General features: G+C 34.3%; 1 protein-coding gene and 2 long non-coding RNA genes across 4 annotated transcripts; 1 reads left to right on the forward strand and 2 right to left on the reverse strand.

Annotated features, from left to right (window-relative positions):
• Positions 1-857: 857 nt before the first annotated feature.
• LOC145227527 (uncharacterized) lies at positions 858-2,520 on the forward strand. The gene is made up of 2 exons (XR_013859918.1): positions 858-1,380; positions 1,623-2,520. It is a non-coding gene; the product is annotated as an uncharacterized LOC145227527 (long non-coding RNA).
• Positions 2,521-3,957: 1,437 nt separating this feature from the next.
• On the reverse strand, positions 3,958-5,535 carry LOC145227537 (uncharacterized). Its single transcript, XR_013859919.1, has 2 exons — positions 5,038-5,535; positions 3,958-4,795 (listed from the first exon to the last, which is right to left on the reverse strand). It is a non-coding gene; the product is annotated as an uncharacterized LOC145227537 (long non-coding RNA).
• A 258-nt stretch (positions 5,536-5,793) lies between these two features.
• Positions 5,794-17,970, reverse strand: LOC145227529 (sodium/hydrogen exchanger 7-like). 2 transcript variants are annotated; one of them, XM_080092368.1, is made up of 13 exons: positions 17,777-17,969; positions 17,198-17,337; positions 16,648-16,725; positions 16,375-16,451; positions 15,543-15,764; positions 14,740-15,016; positions 13,892-14,059; positions 12,933-13,044; positions 12,124-12,277; positions 11,483-11,543; positions 8,811-8,902; positions 8,282-8,387; positions 5,794-7,711 (listed from the first exon to the last, which is right to left on the reverse strand). In XM_080092368.1, the coding sequence occupies exons 1-13, from the start codon at positions 17,922-17,924 to the stop codon at positions 7,436-7,438; spliced, it is 1,911 nt and encodes a 636-aa protein (XP_079948494.1). In that variant the 5' UTR covers positions 17,925-17,969; the 3' UTR covers positions 5,794-7,435. The 2 variants fall into 2 exon arrangements, with proteins under 2 accessions (XP_079948494.1, XP_079948495.1); XM_080092369.1 differs by lacking the exons at positions 5,794-7,711; positions 8,282-8,387; positions 8,811-8,902 and adding an exon at positions 9,490-9,834 and having other exon boundaries at positions 17,777-17,970.
• Positions 17,971-18,402: the final 432 nt, after the last annotated feature.

Raw genomic sequence — 18,402 nt, forward strand, 5'->3', positions numbered from 1 at the left:
AGTTTGCTATTCAAGATTTAAAACACAAACAAAGACATCGTTCTCAACCTGCAATGTCTTAACTGCCTGACTAAGAAAATAGCCTGCGATCATGCAGTGTCCTTTGTTGTCGAGGTGGGAAAGTGTGGGCGCCGCCGAATATTTTTAGTGGGCCGTACAACATCAACTAATGTGGGAAGCGATGGAAAAGGCTAAAATATATACTTCTGCACCAACTGCTGTATACAATCATCAGTTGACATAACAAAGATTTGTTTTGTACACACAGCAAATATATGTTTTGAAGAATATATGACAATGTTTTGTAGAACCAATGATAGTACTGACAACATATTTCGCTTTGTCTATTGAAGGTTATGGTGCAGCCGATGCGCCGCACCAGGGCCCATAGGAGTTTAAGGGGCCCATAAACAGTAAATTAAAAGATTATCTGGACTAATATGCATAAATTTCTATTGTTGGAATACAATATCATTCTAAATGCCGAGTATACTACAGCATGCTAGATCTGTTATTTTGAGCTATTACTAGTGTTCCAAACAGGGCCAGATAATGTCTTGCGCCAGCACACTTTTTCCTCTCTAGGTCCCTGTACCGAATTGAGTAAATCTCCCAAGCATTCCTACATGGCAGTGTTTGCCAACGTGGTGGCACCCGAACACCTTTCGGCATTTTATTTTGTTTCGTATTCATGCACACGAATCGCCAATTCTGACATAAAACGTTTGTTACTTAAGATATCGGGTTACGTGTCACTGGCTATGCTGGTACAAAATAAGGACGTTAGAAACTGTTTGAAAACAAAATGCTTTGTCTCGCATTGTTTTGTCATGTCTAAAATAAACACGATTATTCGCTCACCATCAAACTTGCTTCCAGGTAACTAGGGTCACCCGATTCGTCAACCAGTGCTCGATTAGAAGCGCTTGTGTTATGAAAAAATCCCCGTTTCTTATCGGGCGGTGTTATAATTTTAGAACATGTGTTATAACACAGCCCGATTTTATCGGCAATGGTAGTGAAGCATTAAATTTATTTTTTATTGAAAAATATTATATTTTCTGTGGAAATAATCGCCGGTGAAATGGGTTTTACATGAAATTGGCAGTTAAATGTGAACTGTTATGACAAAAGCAAACGCATTTTAAGCAGCGAAATAGCAGCAGTCCCAGATTCTCCTCGATTGTAAACTGTAAAATACAAAATGGCCAAAGGTTGTTGTATCTAATAGGCATCCATGTTCTGATAACAAATGGAGTAATGAAAAGTGACAGTTCAGGGTGGGGGAAGCATTTCTAGTGCTTCGTGAAGCAAACTAAGGCCTAGCACACTATCAAATAAAGGACTTGGGACATTGGATTTGAAAAGCAATGATACATGGTAAGTGGTTGTCAATTGTCATGATATGCTTGTCATTCTCAACTGTTTCTATTATTTTAGCAGATGGTAATTTGTTATTTTTTTAGGCATGTTTAAAAATATGGTAGCTCATCTCTAGTGTGATCCTGGTTTTGTAAAACATTGGCTTTCATTTCTACTGGCCTAACTCAAGCATTTTTGTGTAAACTCCTACTTGTCAAATTAAATGTTGCCTACACTTTTTCTTTTATTTTTTGTTGCAGTTTAACATCTGGAAAACTGAATAGAAGCAGAAAAAAGCAGCACAATCATTCCAAAGGTAATTCAAGATTGCCTTGGACAACATGGAAGAAAGTAATTGATTGTGGAAGAATGGTGTGGGTGAAATGAGCTCACTGAAGTGTCAGCTAAATCATTGATGCATACAAAATGCTTCTTGCCTCGCTTGCATGGGAACATTTTATTTTAAGATATTCACCACACACTTCAGTTTTACATGAATCGAAATATGTGTGTTTTTTGCCGCTGTACTACCCGAAGGCAGGTTTATTTAACAATTCTTGTGCCCAATTTAAAGCAAACTTGTTATGTTAGATGTGTTCAATGATTTGTTGGTGTTATTTTAATCTCGTACCCAAATTAAGGCAAACTTGTTGTGTTGGTTAGATGTGTTTAAACATTTGTTGGTATTAACGCTGTCTTACCTACATGACATAATCATGGCGTCGTTAAAAAAGCATCTTTTGGGTAAATATTTATACATTTTCACTTTGATGTAGACTCTTTCAGTAAAAGTGATTCATCAGACAGGAATGAAAAACCTTTATTTTCAACCAGTAATCTCTATGATACAACCTCATCTTTCACATGGTAGCTGGTTTAATTTTATTTCAGTAACTCGCAACACATTGCATTTTCAGCTGAACAATGTTGTTTCACCTTTTTTGTTTCTCAGTCTGTTCACTTGATGACCCCTTTTTAGTGTACTCATTGTAAATGCAGGTTTTTGCTTGATAAATCAATCTTCTAATTATTTATCCTCTTCACATTTATTTCTTCTTTCATATAACTGTGGCACCCAATATGAGTATGTTATTGTGTGGAAATTGGGTTTATGAGGTGCTTTATTTTTTCATTAATAAAATGTTGCCCTTAACTGTGCATTTGTTATTTCATCATTTTAAGTACTAGTATTAACTGGTTTAAAATCACAAAGGGCTTGATGTAAACAAAAACGGTTTTCACAGGTCAACTCTAAACTACATCTAGTAAACGCATAAAAAATATCTTTAGAATCTAACCACCACATGATAAATGAGAGACGTACATCATAAGCGAACGAAGGGCATGACCGCTTTAAAATAATCTTATGCGCTGACGACCTTTGTAGCATATACAGGCTCCAGATCACAAACGGATTAAGATAAATGAAAACGGTTTTCACAGGTCAACTCTAAAATACATCTAGTAAACGCATAAAAAATATCTTTAGAATCTAACCACCACATGATAAATGAGAGGCGTACATCATAAGCGAACGAAGGGCATGACCGCTTTAAAATGATTTTTCGCGCTGACGACCCTTGTAGCATATACAGGCTCCAGATCACAAACGGTTTAAGGTAAACAAAAACGGTTTTCACTGGTCAACTCTAAAATACATTGAGTAAACACATACCAAATATCTTTATCTTCTAAGAAGGAACATCAAAAACAAGAGGCGTACATCATAAGCGAGCGCAGGACACGACCGCTAGTGCTGTCGATTTCATGTGGGCCTATAGCATGTAAATTTCTTGTAGCGTGTAGAATACAATCTCAACGTATAGTGATGATGAGCGCCTCTTGATTTTAGGGTAATGATAGGAATTGATTGATATTTTGCATGCGTTCACTCGACGTAGGTCTAGTTTAAAGTTAACCTGTGAAAACCGTTTTCAATACTTTATGTCGTTTGTGTTCTGGAGCCTGTACATGCTACTGGGTCGACAGCGCATAAAATTATTTTGAAGCGGTCATCCCCTTCGTTCGCTTGTACGCCTCTCATTTATGATGTAGTGGTTAGATTCTAAAGATATTTGGTATGTGTTTACTAGATGTATTTTAGAGTTGACCTGTGAAAAACATTTTCATTTATCTTAAACCGTTTGTGATCTGGAGCCTGTATATGCTACAAGGGTCGTCAGCGCAAAAAATCATTTTAAAGCGGTCATGTCCTTCGTTTACTTATGATATACGCTTCTCATTTATGATGTGGTGGTTAGATTCTTAAGATATTTTTTATGCGTTTACTAGATGTATTTTAGAGTTGACCTGTAAAAACCGTTTTCATTTAACTTATACCGCTTGTGATCTGGAGCCTGTATATGCTACAAGGGTCGTCAGCGCGAAAAATCATTTTAAAGCGGTCATGCCCTTCGTTCGCTTATGATGTACGCCTCTCATTTATCATGTGGTGGTTAGATTCTAAAGATATTTTTTATGCGTTTACTAGATGTAGTTTAGAGTTGACCTGTGAAAACCGTTTTTGTTTACATCAAGCCCTTTGTGATTTTAAACCAGTTAATACTAGTACTTAAAATGATGAAATAACAAATGCACAGTTAAGGGCAACATTTTATTAATGAAAAAATAAAGCACCTCATAAACCCAATTTCCACACAATAACATACTCATATTGGGTGCCACAGTTATATGAAAGAAGAAATAAATGTGAAGAGGATAAATAATTAGAAGATTGATTTATCAAGCAAAAACCTGCATTTACAATGAGTACACTAAAAAGGGGTCATCAAGTGAACAGACTGAGAAACAAAAAAGGTGAAACAACATTGTTCAGCTGAAAATGCAATGTGCTGCGAGTTACTGAAATAAAATTAAACCAGCTACCATGTGAAAGATGAGGTTGTATCAAACAAGCTATCATAGAGATTACTGGTTGAAAATAAAGGTTTTTCATTCCTGTCTGATGAATCACTTTTACTGAAAGAGTCTACATCAAAGTGAAAATGTATAAATATTTACCCAAAAGATGCTTTTTTAACGACGCCATGATTATGTCATGTAGGTAAGACAGCGTTAATACCAACAAATCATTGAACACATCTAACATAACAAGTTTGCTTTAAATTGGGCACAAGAATTGTTAAATAAACCTGCCTTCGGGTAGTACAGCGGCAAAAAACACACATATTTCGATTCATGTAAAACTGAAGTGTGTGGTGAATATCTTAAAATAAAATGTTCCCCTGCAAGTGAGGAAAGAAGCATTTTGTATCCATCAATGATTTAGCTGACACTTCAGTGAGCTCATTTCACCCACACCATTCTTCCACAATCAATTACTTTCTTCCATGTTGTCCAAGGCAATCTTGAATTACCTTTGGAATGATTGTGCTGCTTTTTTCTGCTTCTATTCAGTTTTCCAGATGTTGAACTGCAACAAAAAATAAAAGAAAAAGTGTAGGCAACATTTAATTTGACAAGTAGGAGTTTACACAAAAATGCTTGAGTTAGGCCAGTAGAAATGAAAGCCAATGTTTTACAAAACCAGGATCACACTAGAGATGAGCTACCATATTTTTAAACATGCCTAAAAAAATAACAAATTACCATCTGCTAAAATAATAGAAACAGTTGAGAATGACAAGCATATCATGACAATTGACAACCACTTACCATGTATCATTGCTTTTCAAATCCAATGTCCCAAGTCCTTTATTTGATAGTGTGCTAGGCCTTAGTTTGCTTCACGAAGCACTAGAAATGCTTCCCCCACCCTGAACTGTCACTTTTCATTACTCCATTTGTTATCAGAACATGGATGCCTATTAGATACAACAACCTTGGCCCATTTTGTATTTTACAGTTTACAATCGAGGAGAATCTGGTACTGCTGCTATTTCACTGCTTAAAATGCGTTTGCTTTTGTCATAACAGTTCACATTTAACTGCCAATTTCATGTAAAACTCATTTCACCTGCGATTATTTCCACAGAAAATATGATATTTTTCAATAAAAAATAAATTTAATGCTTCACTACCATTGCCGATAAAATCGGGCTGTGTTATAACACATGTTCTAAAATTATAACACCGCCCGATAAGAAACGGGGATTTTTTCATAACACAAGCGCTTCTAATCGAGCACTTGTTGACGAATCGGGTGTACCAAACCAGGCCTGCTCATCTTAATGGTCAATTTTTTTTCTCTTGTACATCTTTTAGTCTCATACTGCTACTTGTATTGGTTGTGTCTAAAGCACAGGTAAACATCAAATTAAATTGTGTATCTGTTAATAGTTACAAATGGCTGGTTACAAATAACCAAAAAACATCTCTAAAAATGATAAAACTGCTCTTTCAAACTGATACATACCTTACAAATAAGAAGTTACAAGTAGAAGGCCCTTTTCAAATTGAGATAATCATATATACAATGTCAGTTTTATTGGTATCAAGGTACAACATGGAAATAATACTCATTGCATTATACAAAACATCACATACAGCATAACAGTTTGCATGCCTAGTTTTTAGATTAATACACAGCAATACATATAACACACAAACTTTTAAGCTATTTCAGTTGGTTTACAAAGAGATGATAAGTTAGGATAGTCTTTAACGCCGAGATGTTTTGAAAACACAAAAAAGCCAAGTAAAAGAACAAATAAAAGTGCGGCTGAAAATACAAACACAACATCCAAAGCTTTCTTTATGATTTTTAAGTTGAATAAATATTTTGATAAAACTTTTTTGTTTGACACAGTCATCTGCAAAAAATTTGCAAACAGATTAATATGTGAGCAATATGAGATTTGCCGTAAACAAGCCAAATGACGTGCAAAAATTTCCGCTAAATATTAGTGGACGGTTTAGCATTTTATAATTAGCTTTGGCCAGAAAAAACTGAGCTTGTAGATGTCAATGAAATGCATAAAGTTGATCTTATATCCAGAGGTGGGATTCAGCCGGTTCGCACCGGTTCTATAGAACCGTCTCACGAAACTTTATGAGATCAGCGATCTGGTTAACATTACTGGATACTGTCAATGGAAATATGACTTTTTGTAACAGAACCGGCTGAAAAGTTCGGTGATAGAACCGCCTGACAAAAAAATGTAATCCCACCACTGCTTATATCTCATAGTCATAAACATCTTTTTTGTATAAGTTAGGGCAAGATATGTGCAGACCTTTTAGAACATCACAAAACAGAAAGCCCTGTAAACTTAACTAAAAAAAGTTATAGAACAAACATAAAAAAATAAAAATGCAGGCAAACAAATGTTATGTTCCTACTTTTTACCGATTTTCATTGCTTTATGGCAGTATTTCATCAAAAAAAAGATATAAATTCTTCTTTGCAGTTAACAGCAATGAGCTACTTTAACATGGTGTATAGTTTTACACAAAAAATACAAAGAAAACAACACAAATATAATGTGGCTCTAGAGAAATATAAAAAGCGTAATTTAAAACAATATGACCAACACTTATTATGTAATAGGTTTAATATACTATGTGGTGTTATTTAGAACGTGAGTGTTTGAATCTTTGCAAAAGAGATGAAAAAGTGATTTTGAGATGTTTCATTGATGAAATGTATATGATGAACCAGCCATACCACTGGTAATACGAGTTTAAATATATACGTAGTAGTGACCAAGAGCAAAGTACAATGATACAGAACACTGATTTATGCTTTGTTCTCATGCAAAAAGTAAAAAACTTTAACAAACTTTGTTTCTCATTTATACCTTAACATTCGAAAGGAATTCTAGGTTGCCGTTTTTTTATTTGTGCAACAAAACCTGACTGTAGTGGTGGTTTTGGATTCAATAACTACGGTTTTGGATTCAATAACTACCAGGGTTTTTAGAGTGATATGTTTTTTTGTTCAACCACATTTTTTAATTTATTGCTGGTTTTATCCTTTTTTTAACATATCTTATAAAGATACGTATAGTTTGTAAATTAAAGATTCCAATAGTATTCGCTCCTTCATTTGATTCTTAAATACTCACAGTCACTTTCGAGTGAAGCAAGCAATAAGTCAAAGCGCTATTAATGATTAAACCTGGTTGTCATCCCCACTTGAAGGGACCACAGACAAACCAATGCCATTGTATGAACTGGAAAAACCTTCTGAACTTCCTTCTTGCGAAAGAGGTGTGTTGTTTTGTTGTGTATCTGCGTCTTTTTTAAGCTCATTTTCGTTTGTTACTGTGTGAATTCCTTCTGTGGCTATTCTGCTGTTTTCTGGCGGGTTTTGAGTAGATTGGTTTTCCCCAAAACTTACATCGTCGTTAAGAATGAAATCTGCATCACTGTCATCGTCAAGATTTTCCTACAAATTTACACAACATTTAATGGCAGGATAGAGTTGAGTTAGCTTGGTGAAAGAAGACATAGCGACACAATTGCACTAAAACAATCACCAAGCCGGAAATAGCTGTGAAACGTTAAAATGTTATAAAGCGCAAAACAGTGAAGTGCACAAATGGTAGATGTAGGTTAAATGCGCTGTAGCTACGCAACATGATAAAGCGTTATGTGACTAAGGCTCACAAGACAATGATATTGGTGCATTGTAAGTATAACACATTGTAAGTTCGGGGGTGGGACCAAATGAGGGGCCCTAAACCTCCTTTATATGTTCAACTGCCAGTAAGCTTATAAAGTACAGAGCATGATATTTGTTATGTTTCAACAAACACTGTTGAATATCGGAAATTGAATGTATTCCCTATATTATACCTAAACCTGTTCTAGTGTTTCTAAGCTTTTTAGTATAATAAACTTAAAAGGCACATACAAATGTCTATAAGTTAAACCACACAACATAGCTCCATACGAATACCAAAAATTAATAGAAATAAAGTGTATGTGTTATATGAGATTGGTTAATGTAACTTACCGCATACGCCTGTGGGCTGGTGAGACATTTTGCAAGCGGTAGGCAACATCTTGGCATAGTGTTCGTGAGTGGAGGCCCAGAGTGTGTGAGGATTGGTTTTAAATAACTAAAGTGAACATTTAGTCAAGGAAACATACCTCGATTTTTTTACATGTAGAGTAACAACAGAATGCCCGCACAAACATCAAAAGTACAGTATACATCAGTTAAACCGGATTTTTCACATAATTTGGACAAAACTTGAGGTACAAATGATTTTAATGTGGTAAGGCTTCAACTAATCTGCATTAATCTTTGCATTATACCTGCTAACTTTCTGGTCCAAATGGGTCCAAATTAAGGTTTACTGCACCCAAATTAAAATCTTGTCGAAACAATTTTAAAAAAATGCATTTCAGTAACAGGCATTATCCGTATTCCTGTTTATACAAGATTCTTCATCATTTCTGTTGAAAGAGGATTCCAAATTTCATTACCCCAGGGCAAATACAGACATAAAAAATGGAAAATGTGTTATTGTAAAGGATACTATTGGTCGAACTTATACCAAAATTTGAACATCCAAGCACTGTCTGCATATTTGCGTACAGGTGGTGTTTCTGGTTCAGACATGTTTCCATTCTGCAGAAAAATAACATACAACAGTAACACACCAAACTCATTACATGTTTTCGGATCCTTGAATATATATTCTGATAAATTGAAAATGGTCAGCAAAGCGAACTATTCATGCTGTCAGAATATATGGATTTAAAGACAGTAAGGAATTAAAAAGGTTATCACATGCAAACCATTGTATTGGTTGAACTATAATCTGATATCTAATGATAGCACAATAATTTGAATAAGACTAGCAAATGTTTTAATAATTAGGTCCATTTCAAAATTCAAGCTAGGCATGTTACATGCAGAAAATTACTTTTGGGGATTTTTTTCATGCAAGTTTGAAAAATTTAAGTGAAGATATAGAAAGAATCATTACTGTATTAAAACAACGCTACTTTGTTCTTTTACTAATTCATGATCATATGTGTATCAAGGCGGGGTCTCTAGCAAACCTTCAAAAAAGCATAACACATAAATAGCCCTTAGGTAGGCATTTTTCAAAAATGTTTGGAAAAATAATTTTCACATGGGCATACATTTTCACAAACAACTGTAAAAAGCATTAAAAGTTTTTTTTTTTTTTTACCAAACAGAAGCCAAATAAAATCAGGGCTTACTTTATTTCAAACAAAACTGTTTTGAGGTATTGCTCGCTTTAATATACTTTGTTTAAAAACCAAAAATCTTTTTCATTAAACTTTACAAACAGAGTCGAAAGGGAAAAATTTTAAATATCTGGGATTAAACTGTGAATTGGGAAGGACTTTGTTGAGATGAGAAATATGAGAAATAAGCCAAAAGAGATCACCTCATTGATTAATATGAGATGCAATTCACCCAACATGACAGAATTAAATCGGAAACAAGGTAGCATATAAGCTCACACAAACCATGCCTAGCATCGAACTCACTATTAACTGTGGGGAGGATGGACATAGCTGATAACCCTATGATGTAAGTACAATGCACAAATTGATGTCACCATTATCATTGTTAACATGTACAACACCACAAAAGAAATGGTGAAAGTATTGGTGTTGGATTTTTAGTGAAAACAATTACACCATCACCTGGAAACGCTCTTAGCTTTTAAATAAATGACAATTGTATAGTGTTTTTGGCTGATGTGTATGTCTTAAATAAAATCTAACTTGTGTTGTTTATAGCTCTATACACAGGGTTGCCATCGACTTGAAACCAAAAATAAGGACAACCGAAAAATTATTTTTTTATGTGAAATAAAACAAACGTTTTTGAACAAATCTTTGCATCTATCCGAGCCGTGACATATCATATGCAATTTTTTGGCAGAAACGATCTGTTCCAGCCACTCCTTGTTCGTAAAAAATACTTCGTGCATCTCACAACAGCTCAGGTCTAGGTTTACTTTTACTTGTAGCATTGGATTTGACCAGTAATTGTTGAAAATAAGACAAAAGAAGGACTTAAGTCAAAAATAAGGACATTTCTTAGAAATAAGGACAATGAACTTTTCTAAGACATAGCCCTTGAAAATAAGGACAAATCTTAGAAATAAGGATGGTATGGCAACCCTGTCTATACATAACGTTTATCTTTAAAAAAATAACTACAGTTTTGTTAACCCTATGTGTATATCTAACATCTACTTTTAATTCTTAAAACAAAGTTAAAAAACGGAAATTTTGTCACCAAGGATCGAAAAAAATCAACAGACCATAAACTTTTAAAAGTCAGAAATCTATGGTTGTTCATTTAAACAGTACAAATATTTTACTGTTTATAAATCACATATATATTTAAATTATATTTTAAGTGATGGGTATGTTTAATATATATTAAATAATCAACTTTTTGACTCTATTTTAACAAGGTACAAAACAGGTCACATACTAAAGAGAAAAATGTCTATATCTTTACAGTCTACATTTGACGAATGTCTCCGTGTTTTATGCTAAGCCTAAATTGACTTATAGTAAACAAAAAATTGTACAGAACAGCAACCAATATTGACAGAGGTATACCTATGTATATAGTGAACAATATCAATAAATGATGTGATATAGCTAATGACTTAATTATACAAGCAGGGTATGTTAAACTGGTAGACCGCTTAGCGACCAATTAATTATCAATGCAAATTTAAAACAATGGTTTATTGTTTAGACGATATTATAAGTACATTGTGCACTAAATGAAGAATGACTTTTGGCTTTATCAAGATTTTCAAATCTAAAGTATCAAAATAGGTAATTAAATTTTTTTTTTCTGTGAATATCCATGAATACTGGATTTACATGTGAAATATATTTTCAATGTTGTTGTAAACAGAATGTGAAATAACCTTAAAAAAACCTTAGTGTTTTGACACAAATTGATAAAAATATACCTGTTTTGTATTAGTTAGGCCTGTTTTACAAATACATATAGTGCAGAACGTTTATGAGATCAGCAAACAGGTTAGCATTACTGGTCACTATCAATAAACTTTTTGTAACAGAACTGGCTGAAAAATATGACTGTTGGTATAGAACCGGCTGACAAAAAATTTGAATCCCACCACTCCATACAGTGGGTCTGTAAGATATGCACGAGGTAAAGCTTTTTTTAACTTACATTGTTCACATGTGGTAAATTTTCACCAACTGCCGTGGCAGCATCTGGATCTACGTCAACCCTGCAAAATATTCAAAAAATAGCACAATGCTTAAATGTTTTTTTGTAGAAATGTGTTAGCAAATGCTCATGCCATAATCAGTGATATGAGTGGCCACATCAGTTACACCCGTTTATAACGACTTGAGTCACGTAAAAGACTGATAAAAAGGTGTGAAACAAAATTAATTCAGGAAACAAAATGCAATAACTGCAGTTTTTATTCAGCAGCAGTTACAAAAACTTTTTCAATAAAGGTTTTAAAACAAAGAATATATTAAAATCTCTTGCTGATAACGTAATGCTTAATGTTAAAACCACATGTTGTTATGCTTCATAGAAGGGCTGAAGGTGCATTCCAATTAGTGATTCCTAACCTTTAGAAACCATGTTATACTTGTACATTACATAAAACCTTTAGCTACATCTTTTGAATTACACCAAAAAGTCATTAATTTTTTATGAATGGAAATACTTCCAAACTCTGTGAATGGATACAATTTCGAACTCTGTTATATTCAAGGTTAAAAATAGCTAAATCACAGTCCTCAAAAATGCATTGTAGCAATACAACAAACTGGCCCTTTTGCGTTGAGCCGTACTTGATTTTCAGCCATGTCAGCATTTGTGTGGTTCCACCCCCCAGTACCCAGACGGTGACAAACACAATGAGCAAGGTGGTAGTGAATATCATCTGTTGTTCTTCATAGCAAGTCTCACGAATGGCCAAGGCGAACGCAACAGCTCCACGTAGCCCTACAAATATTTATTATATAATTAGTAAAACACTACTATATTGTAAAAATGGTTCATTCTAGACCTGGAAACCTTTCCACATACCAGGCTATCAGAGGTGGGATTCAATTTTTTGTCAGCCGGTTCTATCACAATAGTTATATTTTTCAGCCGGTTCTATTACAAAAAGTCTATTGACAGTAACCAGTAATGCTAACCGGTTCGCTGATATCATAAAATTTCGTGAGAGGGTTCTATAGAACTGGTGCAAACCGGCTGAATCCCACCACAGCAGATTGTTAAATGACAAAACTTGGTATGTAATGGTACAACCTGTATCGCATTTGTGTTTTTGCCATTTTTAACTGAGAATGAAAAATATATTAACAGAGTAAAATCAGCCTATGAATTATTTTGCCAAGCTGGCATCTTCAGTTTTTACAAAACAACAGGATAAAACATAATGAAAGACAAATAAATATAATAAAAACATTACCGTCTGATTGTGGGGGTTGTTCAGTCACTTTTCAGTTGTGCTATTTCAAGTTCATTAAAACTTACTTCATAAATGTACATGACAAATAAGTATATATGTTTTGTAGTGTTTCATATTCAATATAATTTACTTAAAATATAATTTCAATATCGCAAAGATATTAAAGAATACAAAACCTACCTGCAAACATCATCATGTGTTGTATGTTAAACGGAATCTTGTGTTTTCTTCCAAGATTCAGGAGAAACGACAGTGGATAAATGTTACAAGCTCGTGACACGAACAAAGCGATCTTTAAATGCTTGGTTAAGAAAATTTTATTTTTTGCTAATTTTTGTTAACTTGAAATCGATCATGTTGGACAACCATATTGAAGATCATAGTTACTATGTAAAAATTATGTACATTATGATGTGAATAAAAAGTAAAAATTGTTACATTAGACCAGTGGTTCCAAACCGGGGAGGAATTTTAAAACTTAAGGGAAGGAACTTACTTCAATTTTTTACATGTGCTCTGTAAGTATACACTCAAGTTATGGGAATTTGACCTGTGAAGTTGATGAAAGATATTTAAAATGATCTTTGTATGGTTAAGCATCTGCTATGTAGTATATTAGGGAAGAATGAAAATGTTTTAATTTGTTAAGGGAGGAATTCGTTGAAAAAGGTTGGAAACCGCTGTATTAGACCATCACTGATTTTGTTAACTTAAAATGTATTATCTTGTGTCAGCATTTCTTCAGTTTAGTTTAATTATGTCTCCTTATTAATTATTTATGTATGTCCGCATTTAAATAAACAATAAAATATGCAAGTATAGCTGTTTAACAATTACACGTTTTGGTGGGCTGTGGGTGAACCGAGGGATCAAACGGGGTCAAAATTCACATGGACCATCTTTAGACTAATATCTATAATGTGTTTAAATTTGAAAAAGTTAAAACCATTCTTTCTTGAACAAAACATGGGAACAAATCCGCGTTAGACAGAAAAAAGAAAAAAAATATACAGACAAAAACAGTTTTACAAACTTACAATTACAAACTTTGGACCCTGAACCTTTTAACACATTTTGTTAAATCTATTCTTAGGCAAGTTTTTATCAAATTGGGGGACAACTTCAATGAAAAAGGATACAAATGCTCCTACAATAAAAATTGCATTAAAGTGGTGATGACTGAATGTGAACATTGACACTCCCATGTAACTGAAGATAAAGTTCTCTGCAAGGAAATTAAGCAATTCGAAAAGTTGCTTCGTGCGTATCTTTGATTCAGCAGACAGATTGTTGTAAGTGTAATGAGCCTAAAAAGCAAAAAATTTAATGAACTTATATGAGAATAGATAGTATACAAGAGAATACTGGCAACATACTGACAAAGACAAATATGTGTATTGCTCTTCCAGCAGTTTTTTTATATAATCGATGTTTCAACATCCCATACTGTTATAACAGATATTAATGTTGATAAACTATCTGTCACTTTTACACCACTGAACTGTGTATCACTTTGTTGGTGTGAGTTTGCATGATTTTGTTATTGCTGTTTTTTGTGTGTTTTGTTGCAATTGTCACTTTATAAGACATTTGTCCTGCAAGACATGCCATTGTTCTGATGAAGACCGCTTGAAAAAAAAAATATATATATATATATAAAAACTGCTGGTAGAGCAATACTCGTTTATACCTTATGACTAGCAGCAATACCTTATGTATATATTGAACAAATGTGCTTTGAGGTAACATTTAGACAGTTGCAAACAAATAAGTATTTGATTCTCAATGATTACTGAATTTACACTTAAAAGTTTGCCTTTTTTGGCATACTGTTCAAGCTAATATTTTTCAACATTTTGTAATTTTGTACTCAATCTTTATTGCGCCAATTCCCAACCGGCCATGGTTAATTTAAATTGCTCACCAGTTCCATATAATGCCAGAGTATGAGTTACATTGAAAACATTAGGAATAGTTTTTGATTTACCTGCAGAACACCACAAAATAGAACTGCCACAATGCCTGTAAAGCCAACAGCTTCAGCTAAGAGAAAACAACTCCAAGACATCAAGAAGAAGACTGATGTCTCTAAAACAGGGTGCTGCCCAAGCTTGGTAAACTTGAAAATCAGAGCTGTGATAATAGCAGTGGTTCCACCAATGGCAAAAGAGCCAAGGAACACACCAATGAACTCCCCAAGAGATGAAAAGAATGCGGCAGAATCAAATTCAGAACTGCCAGCTTTCTGATAAGTTTGGATGGCCCTGAAAGAACAAAAAACACAATATATAATTTGTTCATAAGTTTACTTGTGGAAAAAAACGGCCCAAATGGCGGTAAAAAGTGACACGTTTTTTTCAAACGTTTCTGCAAATGCTCTTGCCATCAGCAGTGATATGAAGGACACATCAGTTACAAAATCCAAAAGTTTTATTCAATATAGACTCATTTTTTCAAAATGCAAGTTTAAAGCTGTTAACCCAGAAAGGTATAATTTAATTAGAGTTACAATTAAAGAAAAACATAAATATATAGTATTGCTGCCAGGCATAATAGAGCTCTTCTGGCAAATGTATTTTATTCTGACATTTCGACGTTCTAAAAAGGGTGCCTTTATCAGGTTAAATAACTGCAAATGCGCGTAGTACAGTACATGATAAACAAGGGACAAAAGAATTGAACGCAAGCACATCACAATGCAACAAAAACACCGCACGAAACGAATGATTGGGCCTCAAATCTTTGGAAAGTTGCCTGTAGCACACAGAAAAGAAAAACATATATACTTACTTAACAAGTATAATTGCAACAGCATCATTTAGGACACTTTCACCAAACAGCAGTGCATCTAAATTAACATCAACTTTCAGTTCCTTGAATACAGCAAGCACAGTGACGGGATCAGTAGCGGATACAATTGCTCCAAATAAAAGGCAATCCACAAAACCAAAGTTAAACGATGGGTCGACGTTATACAGCATCATCGCAGAAACAAACCCATAACATATTGCCCTAGATACAAAACAGAGGAATGGAAAGGGCTGGTAGTTAAACAGTTCAAATTAGTGGTTCTCAACCTTTTGCAGATCGCGTACAACTTTACGACTTTTTCTATCACTGCACACCAACAAAACCCTGAATCAGTGTTTCTGAACCCTATACTAATCGCATATCACATGACATGTTATAACTTATAGCACTGCATATCACCTGAACCCTGTTTGAATGCGTAGACCAACAATTCTACTTGACTATGCTAGCAAAATTTGGAAATCAGTATGTTAGCAATCCGTCCACTAGACATTGGTTCTGCACCAAACCAGGGTTGATCAATTGGGCAGCAATTTTTGATGTGACTTGATTTTAGTATGGCAGGCAGCTACTCGCATACCACCTCTAGTGGTACGTGTATCACAGCCCAAGAGATGAGCCATTTTTTCACGACCAAGCTGGCTTATTTCGGTCAGTTGAGTTGCAATTCTTGATCTGACTTGAAGTGAGTATGGTAGAAAGTTACTTGCATACCACATGAAAAGCTACGGCATACCACTAGTGGTATGATACCACAGGTTGAGAATCACTGGTTTAAACAAACAGTTCTAGGTTGCAATGAGTTACTTACGCGATGACAATGGCTGACACCAATGTTCCAACAAATGCAAATGTTAAGATAGAACCAATGTTGCGAAAGAAATGACGCTGTGGAGTACAAAACAAAAGATAGGAAATGAATGTATTGGTAAACTTCATAAAATATTGGTTGCATTTCAACAGTTATTCATCTCAAGCATTATCACATTTTTAGCCACAAAAATATTTATCAATTTTGTCACAATAAAATTTATGATTTTTGTTACTTTAAAACTACAACTTTTATACAAGAAGACTCGTTTACCTTTTTCAAGCTGTATCCAGCATGGAATATAATTGGTGGCAGTAAAATATTGAAAAACAGCTCAGGATTAAATGTCACCTAAAGAAAGTATTTTAAATATTTAAATGAGTTGGTAGTAAAGTGTGTCCCTAATATGCACATGCAGTGTTTTTTTTAAGGTGTTTTGGGGGACCAAATTTCTCTAGCGGTTTCCCAAAATTTGAATATGGCAATTTGTTGGTATTTAAATGAAACACTTGTGGTCTCTTAAAACTACTTAGCGGTCACCCAAACCAAACCTTAAAAAAAAACCTGTGCACATGTAAACCAAAGTACAGCTTTTTTATTAAATGACTAATTCCACGAACAGGAAGTAACTTAATTTGTCAAGCTTAAACAGGAAATGAAATAAATCATTTTAAAAAAATGCCAATTAGTTTTGAACACATTTCTTTGGCTTGTAAACCATAACACAATCTTTAGCAGTATCTAGATACAAACATTCTGGTCAAACCAGGAAACCTATAAGCCCAATATTAATATACTCCAATTGACTTCCTGTACAATTTACCTGACGTAGTTCAGGATTGGAAAACTGCAGGCCAGGACAAGTTGATTCCTGTTGGCAAGTTGCGTTTGTTGAGTTGACATTAAGAGTGTTCGCCGCTTCAGGGTGGCTTGTGTATTTGAGGATTATTCCAATAATTAATCCTAAATGATTTATTAATGTTAAAACCATGAACCAAAAAACACTTAAAAAAATAATTTTACATTAAAAAAACCTTGACAAAGTCCCGATAAAATTTTCATGATGTTTAAGGCATTTGTAAAAGCAGTTGCCAAACCAATTAAATCACTTTCTTTTCAAGTGTGTTGTCGTTGTAGCAGTCTTTTATTATTATTTTTACATCTTTTATTGCCTAAATAACTTAATTTTATTTCTTGCTTAGAACTGAGGATGCCATTATATCGGCGAAATCGATATTATTTATTTACAATACATTGCAACACGAAAAACACAGATTGATTTAGGTGTACTGAAAGCTTCAGTTTACTAAGTTACTTTCTTTTCAATTTTTGTTGTTGTTCATCTAAAGATGCATTGTTATGAGAGTAATGCTTATATAGTTTACGGGAAACTGAAACATACCATACACAATGGCCAATCCTGTTTCGTGGATAAATCTGACTCGCTTGTGTTTAAATATCCATATAGTGAAGATTGTAAGCAACAACAATGCAACAAAGAGCAAGAGATTGGTACTGTCAGTTTTGTGCTGCTCTTCGGCTGTCGGCATCTTGCTTACATAATAATTATGTCTAAACACAAACACAACAGTAAAAGTAATATGACTCATTGAATAGGACAGGGGTGCACAACCAACTGGCTGTGGAGGTGAATTTACGCTACCAAGATCATCTGTATTAAAATATAAGTACTGGCAACCATGAAGTGATCCAAACTCTTTCGCTAGACATTTAGCCCTTGAAAAACTGGTTTGAATGGGTTTGCCGGAATGGAAACATATATTATGTCAGCCCATAGTAGCCTAGCGTGCCAGACTTATTGTTTGCCTATTATGTGCAAACAATTAAATAAATAAGCAAACAAACAATAAACGACGAGGACACTTGACGGCCATTGGTAAAATAAGGACCTGTGATGCGGCCATCATGGCAAAAAGGTTGTGCAACCCTGGACTAGGAGAATGTGCACTGGCAATAAAAGTTTTCGAGATATAAGCATTGAGCAATCACTTCATGCTGGTTGTTGTA

Source organism: Phallusia mammillata, chromosome 5 (assembly GCF_965637545.1).
Source record: "Phallusia mammillata chromosome 5, kaPhaMamm4.hap1.1, whole genome shotgun sequence".
Classification (NCBI taxonomy): Eukaryota; Metazoa; Chordata; class Ascidiacea; order Phlebobranchia; family Ascidiidae; genus Phallusia; species Phallusia mammillata.

What these genes read in the sequence shown, in the direction of transcription:
- LOC145227529 (XM_080092368.1), bottom strand. Translation starts at nt 17,924, where the DNA reads ATGCCGACAGCCGAAGAGCAGCACAAAACTGACAGTACCAATCTCTTG. An exon ending in ACACATGATGATGTTTGCAG is followed by an intron (nt 12,278 to 12,932) that starts GTAGGTTTTGTA and finishes AAATATTTGTAG; the next exon opens with GGCTACGTGGAGCTGTTGCG. An exon ending in ATTTACCACATGTGAACAAT is followed by an intron (nt 8,903 to 11,482) that starts GTAAGTTAAAAA and finishes ATTTTTCTGCAG; the next exon opens with AATGGAAACATGTCTGAACC.